At 38.8% G+C, this 16,883-nt stretch overlaps 4 protein-coding genes across 6 annotated transcripts; all 4 read left to right on the top strand.

Moving 5' to 3' along the window:
• Window positions 1-2,959: 2,959 nt before the first annotated feature.
• On the top strand, window positions 2,960-5,716 carry LOC119997385 (UDP-glucose 6-dehydrogenase 3). The gene is made up of 2 exons (XM_038844355.1): window positions 2,960-3,114; window positions 3,959-5,716. The coding sequence occupies exon 2, from the start codon at window positions 3,978-3,980 to the stop codon at window positions 5,418-5,420; it is 1,443 nt and encodes a 480-aa protein (XP_038700283.1). The 5' UTR covers window positions 2,960-3,114; window positions 3,959-3,977; the 3' UTR covers window positions 5,421-5,716.
• Window positions 5,717-6,338: 622 nt separating this feature from the next.
• LOC119997281 lies at window positions 6,339-9,646 on the top strand. 2 transcript variants are annotated; one of them, XM_038844186.1, is made up of 4 exons: window positions 6,339-6,610; window positions 6,848-6,941; window positions 7,418-7,559; window positions 7,925-9,646. In XM_038844186.1, exons 3-4 carry the CDS (start codon window positions 7,424-7,426, stop codon window positions 9,061-9,063), a joined length of 1,275 nt encoding a protein of 424 aa, XP_038700114.1. In that variant the 5' UTR covers window positions 6,339-6,610; window positions 6,848-6,941; window positions 7,418-7,423; the 3' UTR covers window positions 9,064-9,646. The 2 variants fall into 2 exon arrangements, with proteins under 2 accessions (XP_038700114.1, XP_038700112.1); XM_038844184.1 differs by lacking the exon at window positions 6,848-6,941.
• Window positions 9,647-10,748: 1,102 nt separating this feature from the next.
• LOC119996845 lies at window positions 10,749-12,203 on the top strand. Its single transcript, XM_038843636.1, has one exon. The coding sequence runs from the start codon at window positions 10,749-10,751 to the stop codon at window positions 12,201-12,203; it is 1,455 nt and encodes a 484-aa protein (XP_038699564.1).
• Window positions 12,204-13,774: 1,571 nt separating this feature from the next.
• On the top strand, window positions 13,775-16,847 carry LOC119997070. Of its 2 annotated transcripts, none has more exons than XM_038843852.1 (2): window positions 13,775-14,401; window positions 16,205-16,847. In XM_038843852.1, the coding sequence occupies exons 1-2, from the start codon at window positions 14,051-14,053 to the stop codon at window positions 16,760-16,762; spliced, it is 909 nt and encodes a 302-aa protein (XP_038699780.1). In that variant the 5' UTR covers window positions 13,775-14,050; the 3' UTR covers window positions 16,763-16,847. The 2 variants fall into 2 exon arrangements, with proteins under 2 accessions (XP_038699780.1, XP_038699781.1); XM_038843853.1 differs by having other exon boundaries at window positions 13,781-14,401; window positions 16,208-16,847.
• The last annotated feature ends 36 nt before the right edge of the window (window positions 16,848-16,883 follow it).

Genomic DNA, 16,883 nt, shown 5'->3' on the forward strand with positions numbered 1-16,883 from the left:
TCTCATCGTTCGAGTATAATTTTCATTTGCAGAGCAGTATCGTTGGAGCTATCTTGATTAATGTAATAAGAAATATTGGTGTGTTCAGGCACGACAATGATTCTGATTCTGAGAATGACAACGATGATGATGATGATGATGATTTGGAAATACTAAAGCGTTGTGATTGTATCGAATTACCAAGTGAATAAAATCTATTAATTAGCGGAAGCACTACATATCCATAATTTATGTATCTTTAATGTGCCCATAACTAGTGGCATGGGGAAAATGTGGGACCATAACTAGATGGCATGGGGATTATTTAGAATTAGTATGACACCTAGATTATGGACATAAAAATTATGGACACATAGCATTTTGGATTAATTAGAGTTATTTCACACGAAAAGGTAAATAAATGTTGATTCTTTCATGTTAAACTATGTATTTAATACACACAAGTCATAAAACACTGCGAAACCCTAATGAGGAGGCTAGTATTAGTTGAAACCCTAGTCGCATAAGGTTTTAGACTCTAACTTGATTGTCGGAGCCTCGTTGGCCTCCAGTTCCTTACGTGTGTTCCTTGTGCACGTCTTTCAGTTGGCTTTGAAGATGGTTTCGGAAGTGGCCCATCAATTCTAATTCCATAAAGATTTACTCCTGGGTAATTATTGATGCATAGGAATAATAGGAAGGTTCAGCGAACATGGGAATGCATTGATAGGTTGGAAGGAAGGTGTGTTAGTTAGGCTGATAGAAGATTCTAACTTGTAAATGGGATTTGAAGTTGCATAGTCGTTGTGATGGGTCCAATTAGGACAAGTGTTGTTTCATTCAAACCATGTGTGTGTGTTAGTCCCCAAGTGATTCTTATTTTGTCAGAATTCTGTGATTAGTCACAATCATCGCCTAAAGACCTTAACTTCACATCCACTCCACATTATTTTCTGACTACTCAACCAAACGCTTCAACTCTTGATCTTGAATAATTAGTGCTCCTTTTACGCATTTACCGGAATTTGGACAACTATCTTGTTTGGTCATGACTTCAAAGTCTTAAAAGTTAAACTCACATGACAAACTATGCTTAGGTATGGAAAAGCACTTATTAGTTATATTACTTCCGAATCACTAGTTGGAGTGATAAGAATGATGTGTATCACTTTGATGATCAGGTTTCGAATCCCCCTCTCCTGTTTCAAAAAGAGAGAGGTTATATTATATAATTATACTCTTTTAATGACATTTAATTCTTATTTTCAAACAAGGTAATACTTAATGGTTCATTATCTTCAATTTTCACCCTTTAAGTTAACATTTTTTTTGTCGTTTTTGATATGCATTATTTCCTTTGTTTTTTTTTTTTTAACCTAGAATAATGGCCGTCAAGTATGCAATCACAAAAATTGTCCAATGCATGACTATAAATATATTGTTATTAGTGGGAATTGATCTCACAACCTCTCGAGTTCATCGATTGGTGAAATAGTATCTCTCTCCAAAAAAGCACGGTTTGACCTAAAAAGATTAACCAATTAAATTATCCCGAAATGGTTTATTATTTCCTTTGACCATAACAATTAAAGCGAATAAATAAAATGCATCAAATGCACATACATGGTCCAAATGGTCCATGACTGAAACAAATGCATACATAATTGCCCCCCCTCTTTTTCCAAGCAAAGCAAGTTATTCTATTATTTTACTTGAGCCTGAAAACCAAACATGGTATGGTGAGCTGGGAGCGTGTGCCAGTTTGTCTCGAATGTGCGCAACAAACAACTCTTCACTTTCAAAAGCAATTGGTCAACTATCCTTTTATTCCATACTAAAATTTTACTCTAAATATATTTTAGTTGTATTGGAACTGAATTAAATATAATAAACTACGCGTACCCAAAAAATTCTTTTTTACAATAAAATAATCTCATCATTTAATTTACATATTATGCTACAGAATATTGAATTGATTGAGATAATTTTTTATGATCGAATAATTAAAATCAACTACTGATATCATGGTTAATGTAATTTTTTTTTTTAAAGTCCATAGATCACACACATGCTAAGCCATGTAATTGTTTTTTTTTTAAAGGCCTGTAGGCCACACATGCTAAGCCATGCCCGAGGGGCATGAAGACCACCATAACAGATGAAAACTACCAAAATCTCAACCCCTAGTGAAAATGGAACCCTGGACCTCAAGGTCCTAGACAAACAACTTGACCAATCAAGCTACCTCCCATTCTTGGTTAATGTAATTGTTGGTTTGTGAGTTTCAACTCAGTCACCAAAAATTCAAATGTTCCAACTTGAGAATTCAAAGTTGAAACTTGTTCAAATATACATGCAGGAGAAGATTTCTCATTGTCCGGAAAGTAAACTCGCTAATGTGACATAAAAATTCAATATAAAGAATATGTATGTCTCTATGGGTGGGTAAATTGAAACAATTTTTAACTTTGAGTTTTCAAATTGAATCGTTTGAACACTGAGAACCCAAAGTGAATCTTACCGATGATGAATGATTCAATATTCAATTTAACCGGTTGAACCAGTACATTTAAAACACTGGCTGTGATTGTGCACATTCGCACACATACATAACGTTTCATTTTTTTTTATTACAGGAGAAGGAGATGAGGTTGACTCATACTCGAGACCTTCATAAAATACCACAAACATGAATGTCAACTTAGCTACATATCATCTCACCTAACGTATCATTTCAGTCTATGACAAATACATACAGTGAGGTCATGGACCCACCTATGTTTGTAACAATAACTTTACCTCCCTGTCCATCTAATATACGCGTTAAATTGGACTTTACATTGATTTAGACTCACCTTAAAAGGGTGACATCGTAACTTTCCTCATCAATGAACCACATTCACAGCCTTGATATGATTTTACTATTCTGCCCTCTGTCCTCTCTCTAACCGCCAAATGGAGCGGAGACTAAAAAACTAAATAAAAAAAAGCGTACTAAATGAAAATTGGAGGGGCAGATCTCGGATTTAGGTAGGTATTTAAACCCCGCCCGCCCTCTTTATTCGCAAAAAACACAAAACAAGAAGATCGTCCTCTCAAATTCGATCATTGAAGAGACAGAGAAAGCAAGACGAGGTACCTGCGTTTCAATCTCTGTCGCTTCTTTCATCTTCATGGTTTTCTTGTTGTGGTTGGTTCACTTGTTCACGAGTATGGTACTGGAATGATTTCGGTTTTTGTCATGTTTTGTAGCTGATGGATCTAAGGCAGTTTTCATGCAATTTTGTCGGTGATCTGAAACCGTGTTTGTTTGATTTTGAAATTCATTGATGTTTGGTTTTAAATTACGCGAGCGTGAAAGTGGATCTGATTCGAATAGTGATTTTTTTGTTGGCAATTCATTGGCATTTTTCACGTGCATTAGGTGGGAATGTTAGATCTATTGATGATTCTGTTTTAATTGTGCTAGATCTGTGAGTTTTTTGGGATTTTTTGTGTTTTGATTTGGCTGGAATGCATTGCTGATACTTTCTCTCTGATTATGTATGTGTTCCATTGTTTAATGTGAGTTACTTTCTTGTGATTTTTTCCGTGGTTCATTTACTTTCTTGATTGACTAAAGGAAATGTTCTATCTATTTGTATTTTGTATAGCTGACATTTACCAAATGTTTATTCAAGCATTTTTTTTAAAGCTGCATGTTCATTTCAAGAGCATAGGCATTAGCTTGTGCTGGTGAAATGTAGAAAAATTATTTCTGTCAAATATGTCAAAGGAACAAATTGTGTGAATTTTGTCATTCAGTTTCATGGTGAAGAAATCATAGTTATAGTTAATGCCACGGCGCTGTTTTTGTTTACCATCATGAGGTTGTTCAGAAAATTCCAATTAGGAAACTGGTTGCTTGCTACAATGAAATCTTGAACTGGTGTGGCTCCTCTTGTCCTTGTCTCACATGTATGCACTTCTCTTGATCCAGCTTGTATTAATAAAGCAAAATGGTGAAGATCTGTTGCATTGGAGCTGGATATGTTGGAGGGCCAACTATGGCAGTCATTGCATACAAGTGCCCAGACATTGAAGTAGCTGTTGTTGACATCTCCGTTCCTCGGATCGCGGCATGGAACAGTGAGCAGCTCCCCATCTATGAACCAGGTCTGGATGGTGTGGTGAAGGATTGCCGAGGTAGGAATCTCTTCTTCAGCACAGATGTGGAGAAACATGTCTCAGAGGCAGATATAATCTTTGTTTCTGTCAACACGCCAACCAAAACCAGAGGCCTTGGAGCTGGTAAGGCTGCAGATCTAACATATTGGGAAAGTGCAGCCCGCATGATCGCAGATGTGTCAAAAGCAAGCAAAATAGTGGTTGAGAAATCAACTGTCCCTGTCAAAACAGCCGAAGCAATTGAAAAAATTCTGACTCACAATAGCAAGGGTATCAAGTTTCAGATCCTCTCTAACCCAGAGTTCCTCGCGGAGGGAACTGCAATCCAAGATCTGTTTGAGCCTGATCGAGTCCTTATTGGAGGCAGGGAAACACCAGAAGGCCAAGAGGCTGTCAAGGCATTGAAGGATGTCTATGCTCATTGGGTTCCTGAAGACCGGATTATAACAACCAATCTTTGGTCTGCAGAGCTGTCCAAGCTAGCTGCCAATGCCTTTTTGGCGCAGAGGATCTCCTCTGTCAATGCCATGTCAGCTCTCTGTGAGGCAACTGGTGCTGATGTTAGTCAGGTTTCCTATGCGGTTGGTAAGGATTCAAGAATTGGGCCAAAGTTCTTGAATGCTAGTGTTGGTTTTGGTGGATCCTGCTTTCAGAAGGATATTTTGAATCTGGTTTACATCTGCGAGTGCAATGGCCTTCCAGATGTGGCTGAATACTGGAAACAAGTCATCAGGATCAATGATTATCAGAAGAGCCGATTTGTGAACCGCATCGTCTCCTCTATGTTTAACACAGTTTCAAGTAAGAAGATTGCAATTCTAGGGTTTGCCTTCAAGAAGGATACTGGAGATACTAGAGAGACACCTGCCATTGATGTGTGCATAGGGCTGTTGGGAGACAAGGCAAGGTTGAGCATCTATGATCCGCAGGTCACTGAAGACCAGATCCAGAGGGACCTTACAATGAACAAGTTTGATTGGGATCATCCTCTTCACCTCCAGCCCATGAGTCCCACCACCGTGAAACAGGTGGCCGTGGTTTGGGATGCCTATGAAGCAACCAAAGATGCCCATGGAATTTGCATTCTCACTGAGTGGGATGAGTTCAAGACTCTTGATTACCAGCGCATATACGACAACATGCAGAAGCCAGCTTTCATATTTGATGGCAGGAACGTTGTCAATGTGGAAGAGGTGAGGAAGATTGGTTTCATCGTGTACTCAATTGGCAAGCCATTGGATGCATGGCTCAAGGACATGCCCGCTCTGGCATAAAAAGGAAGCGTGCGATCGTTTTCATTGTGGTCAAACCAATCCTAGTCCGAGGCAGTCAGTTTTATTTTTTTACTACATTAATGTTTCTACGTTTCTTCTCATAATTTTCAGGATAATGGCTGTTATCATGATCATCCTAGGAGAAAACTACGTCTTGCGTTAGATTGTGTTTGATTATATCAGCCTCTGCCTCTTATTTGTTTATTAGAAGCAGCTTTGTTCTGATACATGTTCATTCAATGTACCGATGCTTATTATATGTTGAATACAAGAAACAATGACCATGCCTTCTATTATCTGCTGTTTCAACCCTGTCTGCACCTTTTGCTTTATCTTAGCTGTTTGTGTTTTATTTTTAACTTTTCAAGACACTGTTACGAAGTAGTTCTGTTGTCTATCCAATTGGAAATGATCAGTAGCGTTGCAATGCTGCTATTCGATGTCTAGATTTGCGTCTAAATCTTATTTCTTGGTCTCCTTCGAATTCTTGACTCATCATCCATCCGAAATAACACTCCTATTTTACTCCCAAATCGTTACGGCATATGAAATAGTGATTGATTATAAACACATATTAACATTCAACATTCCACAATAATGAGAGTTAATGGGGTCATATTTTGAGTGGATGAAACAATATTCTTAATGGTTAGTTAAAGCATTACAGGACCAGACTCTCTAATTCTATCTATGAAGTCTTGACTTCTAATTTTTGTGACTTTTCACCCATAAGTCCATTGATATCAGCAACTATACTTCATGGTGATTTTTTTTGTAGTCTAAAATGCAGGTCCTCCCAAGAAATGAAAGATCCCAGAATCACAGCCACAGGTGGCATGTCTGTAATTCTGAAACAAATCTTGCCTTTTTCAGAAATTTTACTGCTACGTGTCGAGCCCTTTTGAACCAAAAGTCCACAGAACACCCACCCACCCCTCTTTTTGGGAGGCTTTTTATAAATGGTGCCCTAACTTTACCGATGTCGGGCCGTAATTTCTATCGCAAATCTTGTTCTTTTTGATCCAAAATTCTCCAGATCTCTTATCCAAAGCCTTAATTCGGTTTGTTATTCTTTCAATTCGACCTATTCTCTGTTGATCTATCCCAATTTTGTTCGTCGTTGTGGCCTGGATTCGGTTCTTGGATTAGGGTTTCGAAGATCTTTGTGAGGGTCTTCGACTTCGAAAGGGGTTCGTTTGATCTTCAGTCTGAGATTTTACATTTGTCTACTTTCGTCCAATTCGATCTGGGTGGATGATTATTTTCCTGATTCTTTCAAAAAATTTGACAATTTTGTTGTAAATCTTTATATTTTATATTATATTTTTTTTTATTCTTCCTTTCTTCTTAAAATTCTTGTATGCCCTAATTTTCTCCGCTTGAGACCAGTTTGAATTCTTTTGTATTTTTATGGTTTTGTGCGAAAGGTTATACGAAAGCCAAACCATCAAGTGAGGCATTTAAGAATAATAAATAGATACATTCCGTGCCACCAGCAATTTCTCGGCGACGGTTTCGTGGGTAAGAACAAGTCCTGTAGCTCATCATGTAAAATTGAACTTTCTTGGTGGTTACTTAGATAGTATATTGTTCAATAAGTAAGTCTTAATTTTTTTTGGAACATTTGTCTCTAGTGGCTTTGTGAGCTTTTAGTGTCAACTCATATTCTCTGTTTTAAGTTGAAAAACATAAAAGAAGAAAATGGAAGAAAGGAATGACAAAGAAAAGACAGAAAGAAAAAAGAGTTATATAAAGGAATGAAATAGCAGGGATCGGTTAAACTGGCTACATAACAAGTTAGGCACATTTGTTTGATTATTTTGTTGTGTTAATATGGCACGTTTAAAATGGTACCTTAGAATTTAGGTGACTTAATCCCCGCTCCATAGGTTTAACTTCTTGGTCAATGTGTCTTGTGCACACTGTATTTGTTTTACAAAGTAGTTGATGCATTTGCCATGTTTCAATTAGGTGATGTTATTTCCCTTGAACTGCAGGTGAGTATGGTTCACAAGCGGCCTTTTGGCGACGATAATTCTGTTGATGTTGTTTGTAAGTACGTAAGACAAGGGGAGCATCCGGGTCAGCTTGGTTCGACTGTTCCTTCTAGAGATGCTCCCCATGAAGCTCAAGCACTAGGTAATATATTGGTGATAAATCCACTAATATAGAAGAGCTAGGTGGTGGTGCATCGAGCCATGAGTTCCCTTTTGATTGATATACAGTGCTTCTGTTTTGTTTCTTTTGATCATATTCCCTGTTATATTAAATAAGCCCATACTGACTTTCTTGAAGTGTGAGTTAGTCCTTGATAAGGTTGAACAATGCTGACTTTCTTGTTATATGTTCTGGTCATTTGAAGCTCCCAATTTAACAACACATGAAATCTTAAAGATATGTTTCATATTAGTATGTTCATACTTTCATTCCACAGTTTATATTGTCGTGTATTCTATTTATTCACCTCTAATAAATGACCAAATTTAAACCCTGAGATTATGCAGGTGCAGACTTCTACGATAAGCTTCAAGATGTAGGGAGGCTTGGAAGTGCCTCAGTTCCTACAATTTCAAATGGGACTGACAGGGAATTTGAAAATATTTCTTCTTCTCGTATTCCTCACTTCTTTCTGGTTAATAGCAGAGTTCCTAAGTCAGATGCAGCACTTCCTCTATCAGTTTTTCCGGAGTTTTTGGAAGATGGACACAAGCTAAGGGCTTTAATTCAGTCGGATGAGATTTTTTCATCTGTTGTTGATCATCCTCCTCAGATTTCTATTGGACCAGAGCATCAAGCTTATGTTCCAGAGTGGGGCTCACAGGGTTGGACTAGCTCCTCTGATAAGGTATACGGATCAGATCCTCAAGGTCCTGTTACACAAGCTCTTGATAATGATGATGATGGTAGCATGGAGAAGCTGATGGGTAATTGTATCATTCCTATGCCTGAACTGGAAGCACCAGGAAGTTGTTACCCTCAAGATGTGGAAACAAAAAGTAATTGTAAGTGCATTGATAGGGGTTCTGTCAGATGTGTGAGTCAACATGTCATGGAAGCAAGACAAAAACTCAGGGAGAATCTTGGACCTGAGATATTTGAGGAACTAGGCTTTTGTGATATGGGGGACGAGGTTGCGAAGAAATTGACTGAAGAGGAAGAGGAAAGATTCCATGAGGTTGTCCTTTCTAATCCAGAATCTCTAGGTAGGAACTTCTGGGACCATTTCTCTGCTGTTTTTCCTTCTCGAACAAAGAAGGATGTCGTCAGCTATTATTTCAATGTCTTTATGCTTCGGAAACGTGCTGAGCAGAACCGATTTGACCCACAAAACATCGATAGTGATAATGATGAGTGGCAACAATATGCAGTTGGAGTAGTGCAACAAGACGAAGACTCTGTGGTGGAATCTCCAACTATTCAAGATTCTCCTTCTTATTTGGAGGACTCTGACCCTGCAGGGCATTGCCACGGAAATATTGAGGATGAAAATGAAACTTCTAATAACAGTGTAGATATTGTTACTCATCAAATCACATGTGATGAAGACTACGAGGGAGATGTTGAAGATATTGCAGTTCCGCATGTTGGGGTTTCTGCTGATAATGGCTCTCAGCATTTTGGTAATTTTAAACGAAGCATGTAGATAATAATGATATTGAAGATGACTCATGCACTTCGTTTGAGTTTCAGCAAGACAAGGTTGATTGCTGCAGTGCTCCTGACATAGGAACTGATGCAAAACATTTCAATCTGGAGTGATGGTGGGTGAGTACGTATTTGTTCGGTGGGTGAGTACGTATTTGTTCTGGCTCGATTATAATTTGGTTTGCTTTAGATGTTTGGATGTTAATGTGACATGTGAAAGAGGCTGCTGATATTGTTACTGATTGCCTGTGGAGTGTAGAGCATTACAGAGGAAACTGCTAGAGCAGATACTGGCAAAACTAAGCTGCCACTTACGGCTGGTGAATGTATACTGTAATAAAAAAAATAAAATTCTGCAGTTTGTAGCTTACTCATGAACTTCAAATGTGTTTGAAGGGGGTAGTATTGCACCAATGTACAGTAGTTTATTGAACTTGGTTGATGTCCTTGGCGTTGTCAAGAAACTCCTGGGAACTTTAATTTAGTCTGCAGGTAGCAATAACATTCCTGCAGGACGTAATTTTTTTGTGTTTGTATTCCATATGTACAAGCATTTAAGCTCAATAAACTGGGATTACCATTTTACAGATGTAACATTTGGATTTTAGTCTCTCTTGCCTGGTATTTTTCCGTTGGAGAAACCCAGTTAGCTGAGCTCTAAGAAGCATTAGGTTTGGTTCTTTCGTAGTTTCATCTTGGGTGTCAACCAAACGCAGCAAAAGTACGCTTGGGAAACAAAAAGGTTGTTTTGGTATCCCAAAACCAGAACTACTACTAGTACCTTAAATTTCAATATCAAAGGGAATAATGACAGAGGACCTCAACATACAGGACTCTCACTTACGCTTACACATGTCAATCCACACCGTCTTTGAAAGCACTTGCTATAAGTGATTCTTGCAAGAGCTGAAGAATGCTTGAGCCAGAATTGCTTGGAACTTCTCTTGATATATGGGTCGGGAACACAACCGGTTTCAGTCTGCAGACCCTTTTTGTTGGTTATACTACCGAAACCTTGATATTTTGATGGCATATTTGACATTTTCTTTTGCCGTTCTCTTTATGTTTCTGCCATAAATGGCTTATACTAGTTGTCCTACAATTACGATTTTGCCCTAGAGAGTATATTCGATGGACTGTAGCGAGTTTACAACATTTTATACATGAGCGAGGGCCCCAATCCTAGTCTCCTACAGTCCTACTATATAGCTTTGCTTCCATTCCATGCAAGGGCTCCTCCTTCCATATATGGCATCAACCTTGGAAAGAGAGGGTTTTCTTTAGAGAGAGAAACAGATCCTCTTTCTATTGTCTTTCAATTGTGACTATTCGTACTCATTAGGATCAGCAAATAGTACTATCTGATATCTTTCTTTCACATTTCAAGTAACCTCAAATAGAGCGAATGGAGCAGAGACCCACTGGCTATTTGGGTTATCTACCGGTTCCAGATCTTGTTCTTGCTCATCAAGAATGCAAAACCGAACATGGGTTTCCCTGAATTTTGGTTCCTTTTGATCTGGGTCTTCTCTGAACCATCTTCTTTGAAATTCCTTTTTTCTGTTTTCGCCGGACTGTGACAGAAAAAGACTAACATTTGCAAAGAAAGTTGGGGTTTTCTCTTGGTATTTTCGTCTTCCTTCCTTCATTTTTGTCTCGTTTTTGATTGGGGATTCAAATAGAATGGAACAAGATCAAGCACAGAAGCATATTTGCAGGTTGTGCAAGAAGAGTTTCTCAAGCGGAAAGGTATTGGGGGGTCACATGAGGGGTCATTCGGCTCTGAATCCTGTCAAAGAAGAGGTAAAACTGAGTAAATGCAAAATGGGTTTTGAGGTCAATGAGCATTCGGGTTATGGCTTGAGAGAAAACCCAAGAAAATCTTCGAAATTCACAAGCTTGAACAGCACTGCACCTTCAATTCAAGAATGGGTTTGCGGAATGTGTAGCAGAGAGTTTGAATCACAGAGGGCTTTGTTTGGTCATCTGAGGCATTGCAACCAAAAGAAAAAGAGGATGTACAAGGAGAATCTTACAGTCTCCAAAGAGACGGAGACAAGTTCAAGATGCAATCTTTTTGTGGAGAGCTTATCGGAGACGGAGACCGAGACTGTGAATGTGGTGAGAAGAAGGAGATCAAGTAGAGTGAGGTCCAAGATCAGTTCGAATTCTTCTTTATCTAGCTTGAATGGATCGTCTTCTATTACTGAAACTGTGGACGATGTCGAAGAGGCGGCTAAGTGTTTGATAATGATGTCCGTGGGTCTGCACAATTGGGATGAATTCAATTTTACTTGCGAGTTGAAAGGTAGAAATTCTGAGTCTTTTGAATCCTCCGAAAACAAGCAAATTGCGATGGATGGTAATGTCGTTTTTGATGGTGTTACGCCTCCTGAAATGAAGAAACAGAGAGTAGAGAAATCAGATCCCAAACTGTATGGTGAATCTGAGTTTATGTTTTGTGAACCTGAGGTTGAGAAGGTGATTCATGAGGGAATGAAATGCAGCTCCATTACAGTTGAATCTAGTGACCAGTTGATGGAGGATGTTACTGGTTTGGAATCCATGAAATTGGGGAAAAATTCTTGCAGGAAGATTCAATGTCCTTCTCCAGATTCTGAAATCTTGGATGATTCAGGGAAAAGGGGTGAATTTCAGTGCAATTACTGCGATAAGACGTTTCGTACTCACCAGGCACTTGGAGGTCACCAAACCCTCCATCGAAAGCCAAAAAACACTGTTGCATTGGAGGTAGATAACTGCTCAGGGAACAGCCACAGTGACTGTATGCCTGAAACTTATGTGAACGCGAAGCTCGCTGAGCTTCAAGGCGCTGAGAATTCAATGGAGCAAGGGATAGATGGTGTGATTGTGGTGAATAATGGGTCAATGGATAGTAAGGTTCACAAGTGCCCAATATGCGTCAAGGAATTTGCATCAGGCCAAGCTTTGGGAGGCCACAAGAGAGTTCATTCTGCTAAGAATTCTGGGACTAGCGAAGAACATGTTTCTCAAAAGAAGCAAGACCTGTCTGATATGTCCAGTATGTTGGAGTTGGACCTTAATATGTCGGCCACGCTTCAGGAGGAGGCTAGTGACAATGTTGGCTTGGAAACAACCTCAAGGATGAGCCAGTAATGTTCAGACAACATTGAAGAAGCGATGCATATATGGCTTTTGTGGAGCTAAGTAGTGTATAGATAACCAGGTGGATTTAGTTCAGGAAAGTCAAGGCATTCTGAGGTAGAATTTCTGTTCACAGATAGAAGTTCAATTTTTGGCTTATAGCTACACACAGTGCCATTCTTATAATGCAGCTGATTGCCTGATTCATTGGGTAACCTTTCTCATTACTCTTCTTTTCTTAGTTTGAAGAATTTTGATGGCTGCAATAGACTTCATTTATACAGTAACTTTCATTAGTTTCAATACTGTGGTGGGATGATTTGTACCTGCAGTTCTCATGCAGTGTATCAATAGAACCATTTGTGCAGAATATAACTTCTGTTCTTGCTGGAATTACCTGTGTTGAATTGTGCTTGTCTGCTTGACAGGGTTTGGGAATCTTCATTTAGCATCAGGTCCCTGTGATGTAGAGTCAGATACTCTAAGCGCAAGCTAAGAAAACTTGATTACTGATACTTTTATCAATATAATGCAATGCTATATTCTCTCTTGCTGTCTACTTGCTTAGAGATCCATACATGTTCCGTTTATTGGTTGGCTGTAGTTAATTTTTCTCAACCCAAATATAACCAAAAATTTTTAGGTTGGATGACCTTCCTGTCATGTACTTTATGTGATGAGAGGTAGCTAGCTTTGAGGCAACTGAAACTAACCTTAATTCGGCTCCCCCGCTCTTTGACTGATGTTAGCCTCCCACTTTCAGCCAACATATGCAAACACGATTGCTCCTCCAACCACTTGGGTGATAGTCTAATGGTGAACCTCTCTAAGGTCAATCCGTATAGACTTAGAAGGTCATGAATTCGATTCTCATTGAAAGTAATACTCAAGAATATCATTGCTAAAGCAGATGGTATGGCCATTAATCAGAAAAGGCTGTGTCTTTATCTCAGTACTTATAGGTAAGTCGCGAGATGTCAATGTGATGAGTTACGTTTAGTTCTCTCTCATCCTCAGCCAACTCGACCATTCTTGGCGAGCTTTACCCACCTTGATTATGTATGACAAGTGCTATCATTTTTATTGCTTTTGAATCTTGTTGAATATTTTGATTGAGCTCGGCCTGCTGCACTTGCTGAAGATTGGTACATCAAAAAAAAGATCGAAACTAAGGTTATCTAGCTTAAATTAAAGATAATGTTTGCAAGATCTAATGATTGTACACTCTATCTCTTGATCTGGACCATGTGCATTAAGCAGTTAACATGTTATAAGCTCTGTACAAACACAACGTGACACTGTGTTTCTCAACTTGAAAGCATTCGTCAAAAGGCCGTCGGAGAGCAAGATAGTTTTTTTTTTTTTTCCTTTATTATTTTAGTTTGTGTTTGTTAAATGCGAGCATGGATAATGCTTGTGGCAACAAACTTCTCACATGACGACATGATAAGTTGAGCAAAAGATCAACGCGTAAGGTATTTGCTCATGGTGGGTATCGAACTAGCCGTGAAATCAAAATGCAACTTTTAATATATAATAATAATAATATAAGCATATAACAATCCAATTTCTGAGTGGGCTTTTGAAATCCTCCTTTCTTCGGCCCATAGTCTTATAGGTTGGCCTGAGTCTGAGAGATTCACTGATTCTTCATTCTAGTCCTTAGTGGGTTTCAAATTGTCCAATATTCGGCCCATTTATGCCATTTCCGGCCCAAGGAATCGAGCTGCCGGAGCCCATTAACGAGTTCTGATTCTCCCCTCCTCTACCGATTCATTGTGCCTCTGCAAGACTGCAACAATGATGAAATGAATTACCTAAACTGTAGAGGCTTCTCTGTCCGAGTCTATGAATAAACCATGGACTTCAGTAATATGCCTGGAACGCAAGCGAACAATTTGCCTGGAATGCCCTCAAACCCACCGGCAGCAACGATGGACCCATACTCTTCCAATTACAGCAACTTATATTACCCTTCACTCCTAGAATCTCAAAACCCTAATTCTCATCAATCTTACGCTGAAAAAACACCGATACCCGCTGTTGCAGTTGACGCTTCCGCCGCCCTCAGCTCCTACACGCATGCCCTTTATCATGGCAGCTGCGACGCGTCGCTTGGGTATTACTCCGATCCCAATTTACAAAATTGGGCCGCTAACGAGGCCATCCGGCAATATGTCTCCGACCCAGCTGCATTGGGAGGCACTGTTGTAAGTAATTGGTTCCTTTTCTTTTAGGTTTTGAATTTTAAGTTTTGTTATTGTATCTTAATTTTGGTTTGGTGACTGAAATATAATTTAGTGGCTACTGATGAATTGAGGGTACGTCTTGTTATGAACTAATTTTGGTAGTGGGAAGGGTTAAAGGTTGTGAATCATGGAAAGATTTTTGGATTGCCATTGCCATTTGCCTATAGATTTATGGTCACTTGAATTATTGGAGGCAAAAGATTGGGGATGTTGCATTCATAAAATCTCCTGTTTTTCTGCGTTCATGAAGGAAGTTGATTCTAGTGTCAATACAAATCACATTTTTCTTTCGGTTGTATGATATTGTTAGTTGTGAAGCATCGGATTCATAGCATTGCCTAGAATCATGTTCACTAGTTTGCAATTTCATGATGAAGAGCAGATATGGAAACAAATAAACTTACAATTGAATTTTTGGGAATGCTGGAGCTCCTTGTGAATGTAAGTTCTTTTTGAGTGCAAAAATATGAAAGCAAGACTAAGTTCTTATTTCAATCATGTGAAGTACTGGGAATCAGCAAAAGCTGATTGGTACATTATCTTGAAACATTTGCTTTGAAACGTGTCTTAAAGCTTGTGCTTGCATGCCATCAAACTTTGCTCCTTATGGTCAGCTACCGCCTTCCAGTGGCGTACTTTAGATGGAAACAATTGCTTCTTAAGTTTCAGTTGTATATGAGTATATGACTACTGTGGGTCCATCACTGCCATTCTTGCTTACTTGTGTAACCCCTAGTCCCACCAAGAATGATCCAGTCATTAACATAAGTATGAAGAGAGATAACAAATGCACCTTGTTAAAGAACGAAAACTGCAGGATGTTGGTTTGGCTAAGAAGCTGCTGTTCTCATCATTCCTCGTCATTTCTCATCATTCTTCATCTAAACCTTTTGAGACTGCTAGGCATTTCATTTTTTGGGGGATTGTTTCATAATTTCTGTCTGTTAGTTTGGTATTTGTTATCATCCTCAATAAAGCATGGTTACATGAAGTAAACTCAAATTCATAACCTTTTAAACTCATTGCTGCTTGTAATATGGTGATTGGATTATGGATGCAAACAACGATTGGCATCTAAATATGTCTGTTCACTCCTCTATCTCCAATTATGATTTCAAAATTCTCATTCTATATTCACTGATGATGTTACTTAAAGTATAGTACTATAGTGCAGCATCCAATGTTCACCATATTAATTGTGTTAAAATCAAATCCATTGCACAAAGCTCTTGGTTTATGCTTCCAGCCCATGAAAATGCAAAATATCTGTTTTGCTTGTACCGTCATAGTGTCATATTTACCATACTCGATGTCTATGCCTAAAATTGCGCACATAAACTACTGGCCTTGTAGTTGGAGATGTGCATTATATATTTTGATTGTCCTATGTTTGATGAAATTACTCGGACAGACGAATATGATAATATATTTTCATCCTGTTTCTTGCTTGTAGTTCCAAATGCTTCTAATTATTGCTTATGTGTATCAATGCTGACCTAGAGAAAATGAAGCTGAACCACGCAGGGGATGGTGGTGCAGGAAATGTGTTATTGATGGGAGATGATAGTTAAATTACAAGGAGAAAACTTATGGACAAATATTTTGTTATCACATTTCGGGCTACTGTTATTGGATTGGTTTTCTAAGCCAATGGGGGACGGAATATGACTTGAGAGAACCATTATTACTGTATTAATATGTAAAATATTTATGTTTCATCTTTATAATATCGTGTTCATTCACAAAGTTGTCCTGTTATATCAGCAGGGTATTGCGATGCCTGTAAGCAGAACTGAACAGTTGACTATTGGAAAACCTAGCTCCACCTTGTGGGGTAATCTTACAGTTCAGTCTGGTAAAACAGTCCATTGGAAGAAGCTATTGAAGAAGACAAAGATTGTGCAGTCTGCATACTGTGAAATTTGCAAAGTTGACTGTAACAGTAAGGAGGTGCTTGACCAGCATAGATTGGGGAAAAAACATAAGAAGAACTTCGAGAAATTGCTGGCAGCAAGTGCCCCTGCTCCCAGTGCTTCAGCAGTATCAAATGGTCCACTTATTGGTCCACTAGAAAACCCTAATAAAAGCACAGACAAGCAAAATAGTAAAAAGAAAGCAGCAGAACCAGTTGAGGACTTGGAGACCAAGAGAAGGAAAATTGTTCAAGGTGGAGCAGCAGTGGAGGCTGTTAGAACATGTGGAGTTTGTAATGTGGTGTGCAATAGTGATACAGTCTTCAAATACCATATTGCAGGACAAAAGCATGCTGCTATGCTGAAAAAACTTGCAGCCGGATTAGGCTTGGCGACTGCACCACCCTAACATCATTGGCCAATCCATAAGGTTTTCCTGGTACATTATTTGTTATTTTCATTCCTGAGATATAATGGAAGAATGGCTTTTATCATTTTGAGGAAACTGTTGATAAGAAGAAATGTTTTAC

Source organism: Tripterygium wilfordii, chromosome 4 (assembly GCF_013401445.1).
Source record: "Tripterygium wilfordii isolate XIE 37 chromosome 4, ASM1340144v1, whole genome shotgun sequence".
NCBI classification, from domain to species: Eukaryota; Viridiplantae; Streptophyta; class Magnoliopsida; order Celastrales; family Celastraceae; genus Tripterygium; species Tripterygium wilfordii.

Excerpts from the sequence above, each read along its gene's own strand:
- LOC119997385 (XM_038844355.1), top strand. The coding sequence starts at position 3,978 with ATGGTGAAGATCTGTTGCATTGGAGCTGGATATGTTGGAGGGCCAACT.
- LOC119997281 (XM_038844186.1), top strand. The coding sequence starts at position 7,424 with ATGGTTCACAAGCGGCCTTTTGGCGACGATAATTCTGTTGATGTTGTT. Across the intron at positions 7,560-7,924 it reads CCATGAAGCTCAAGCACTAG|GTGCAGACTTCTACGATAAG; the intron begins GTAATATATTGG and ends GAGATTATGCAG.
- LOC119996845 (XM_038843636.1), top strand. The coding sequence starts at position 10,749 with ATGGAACAAGATCAAGCACAGAAGCATATTTGCAGGTTGTGCAAGAAG.
- LOC119997070 (XM_038843852.1), top strand. The coding sequence starts at position 14,051 with ATGGACTTCAGTAATATGCCTGGAACGCAAGCGAACAATTTGCCTGGA. Across the intron at positions 14,402-16,204 it reads CTGCATTGGGAGGCACTGTT|CAGGGTATTGCGATGCCTGT; the intron begins GTAAGTAATTGG and ends CTGTTATATCAG.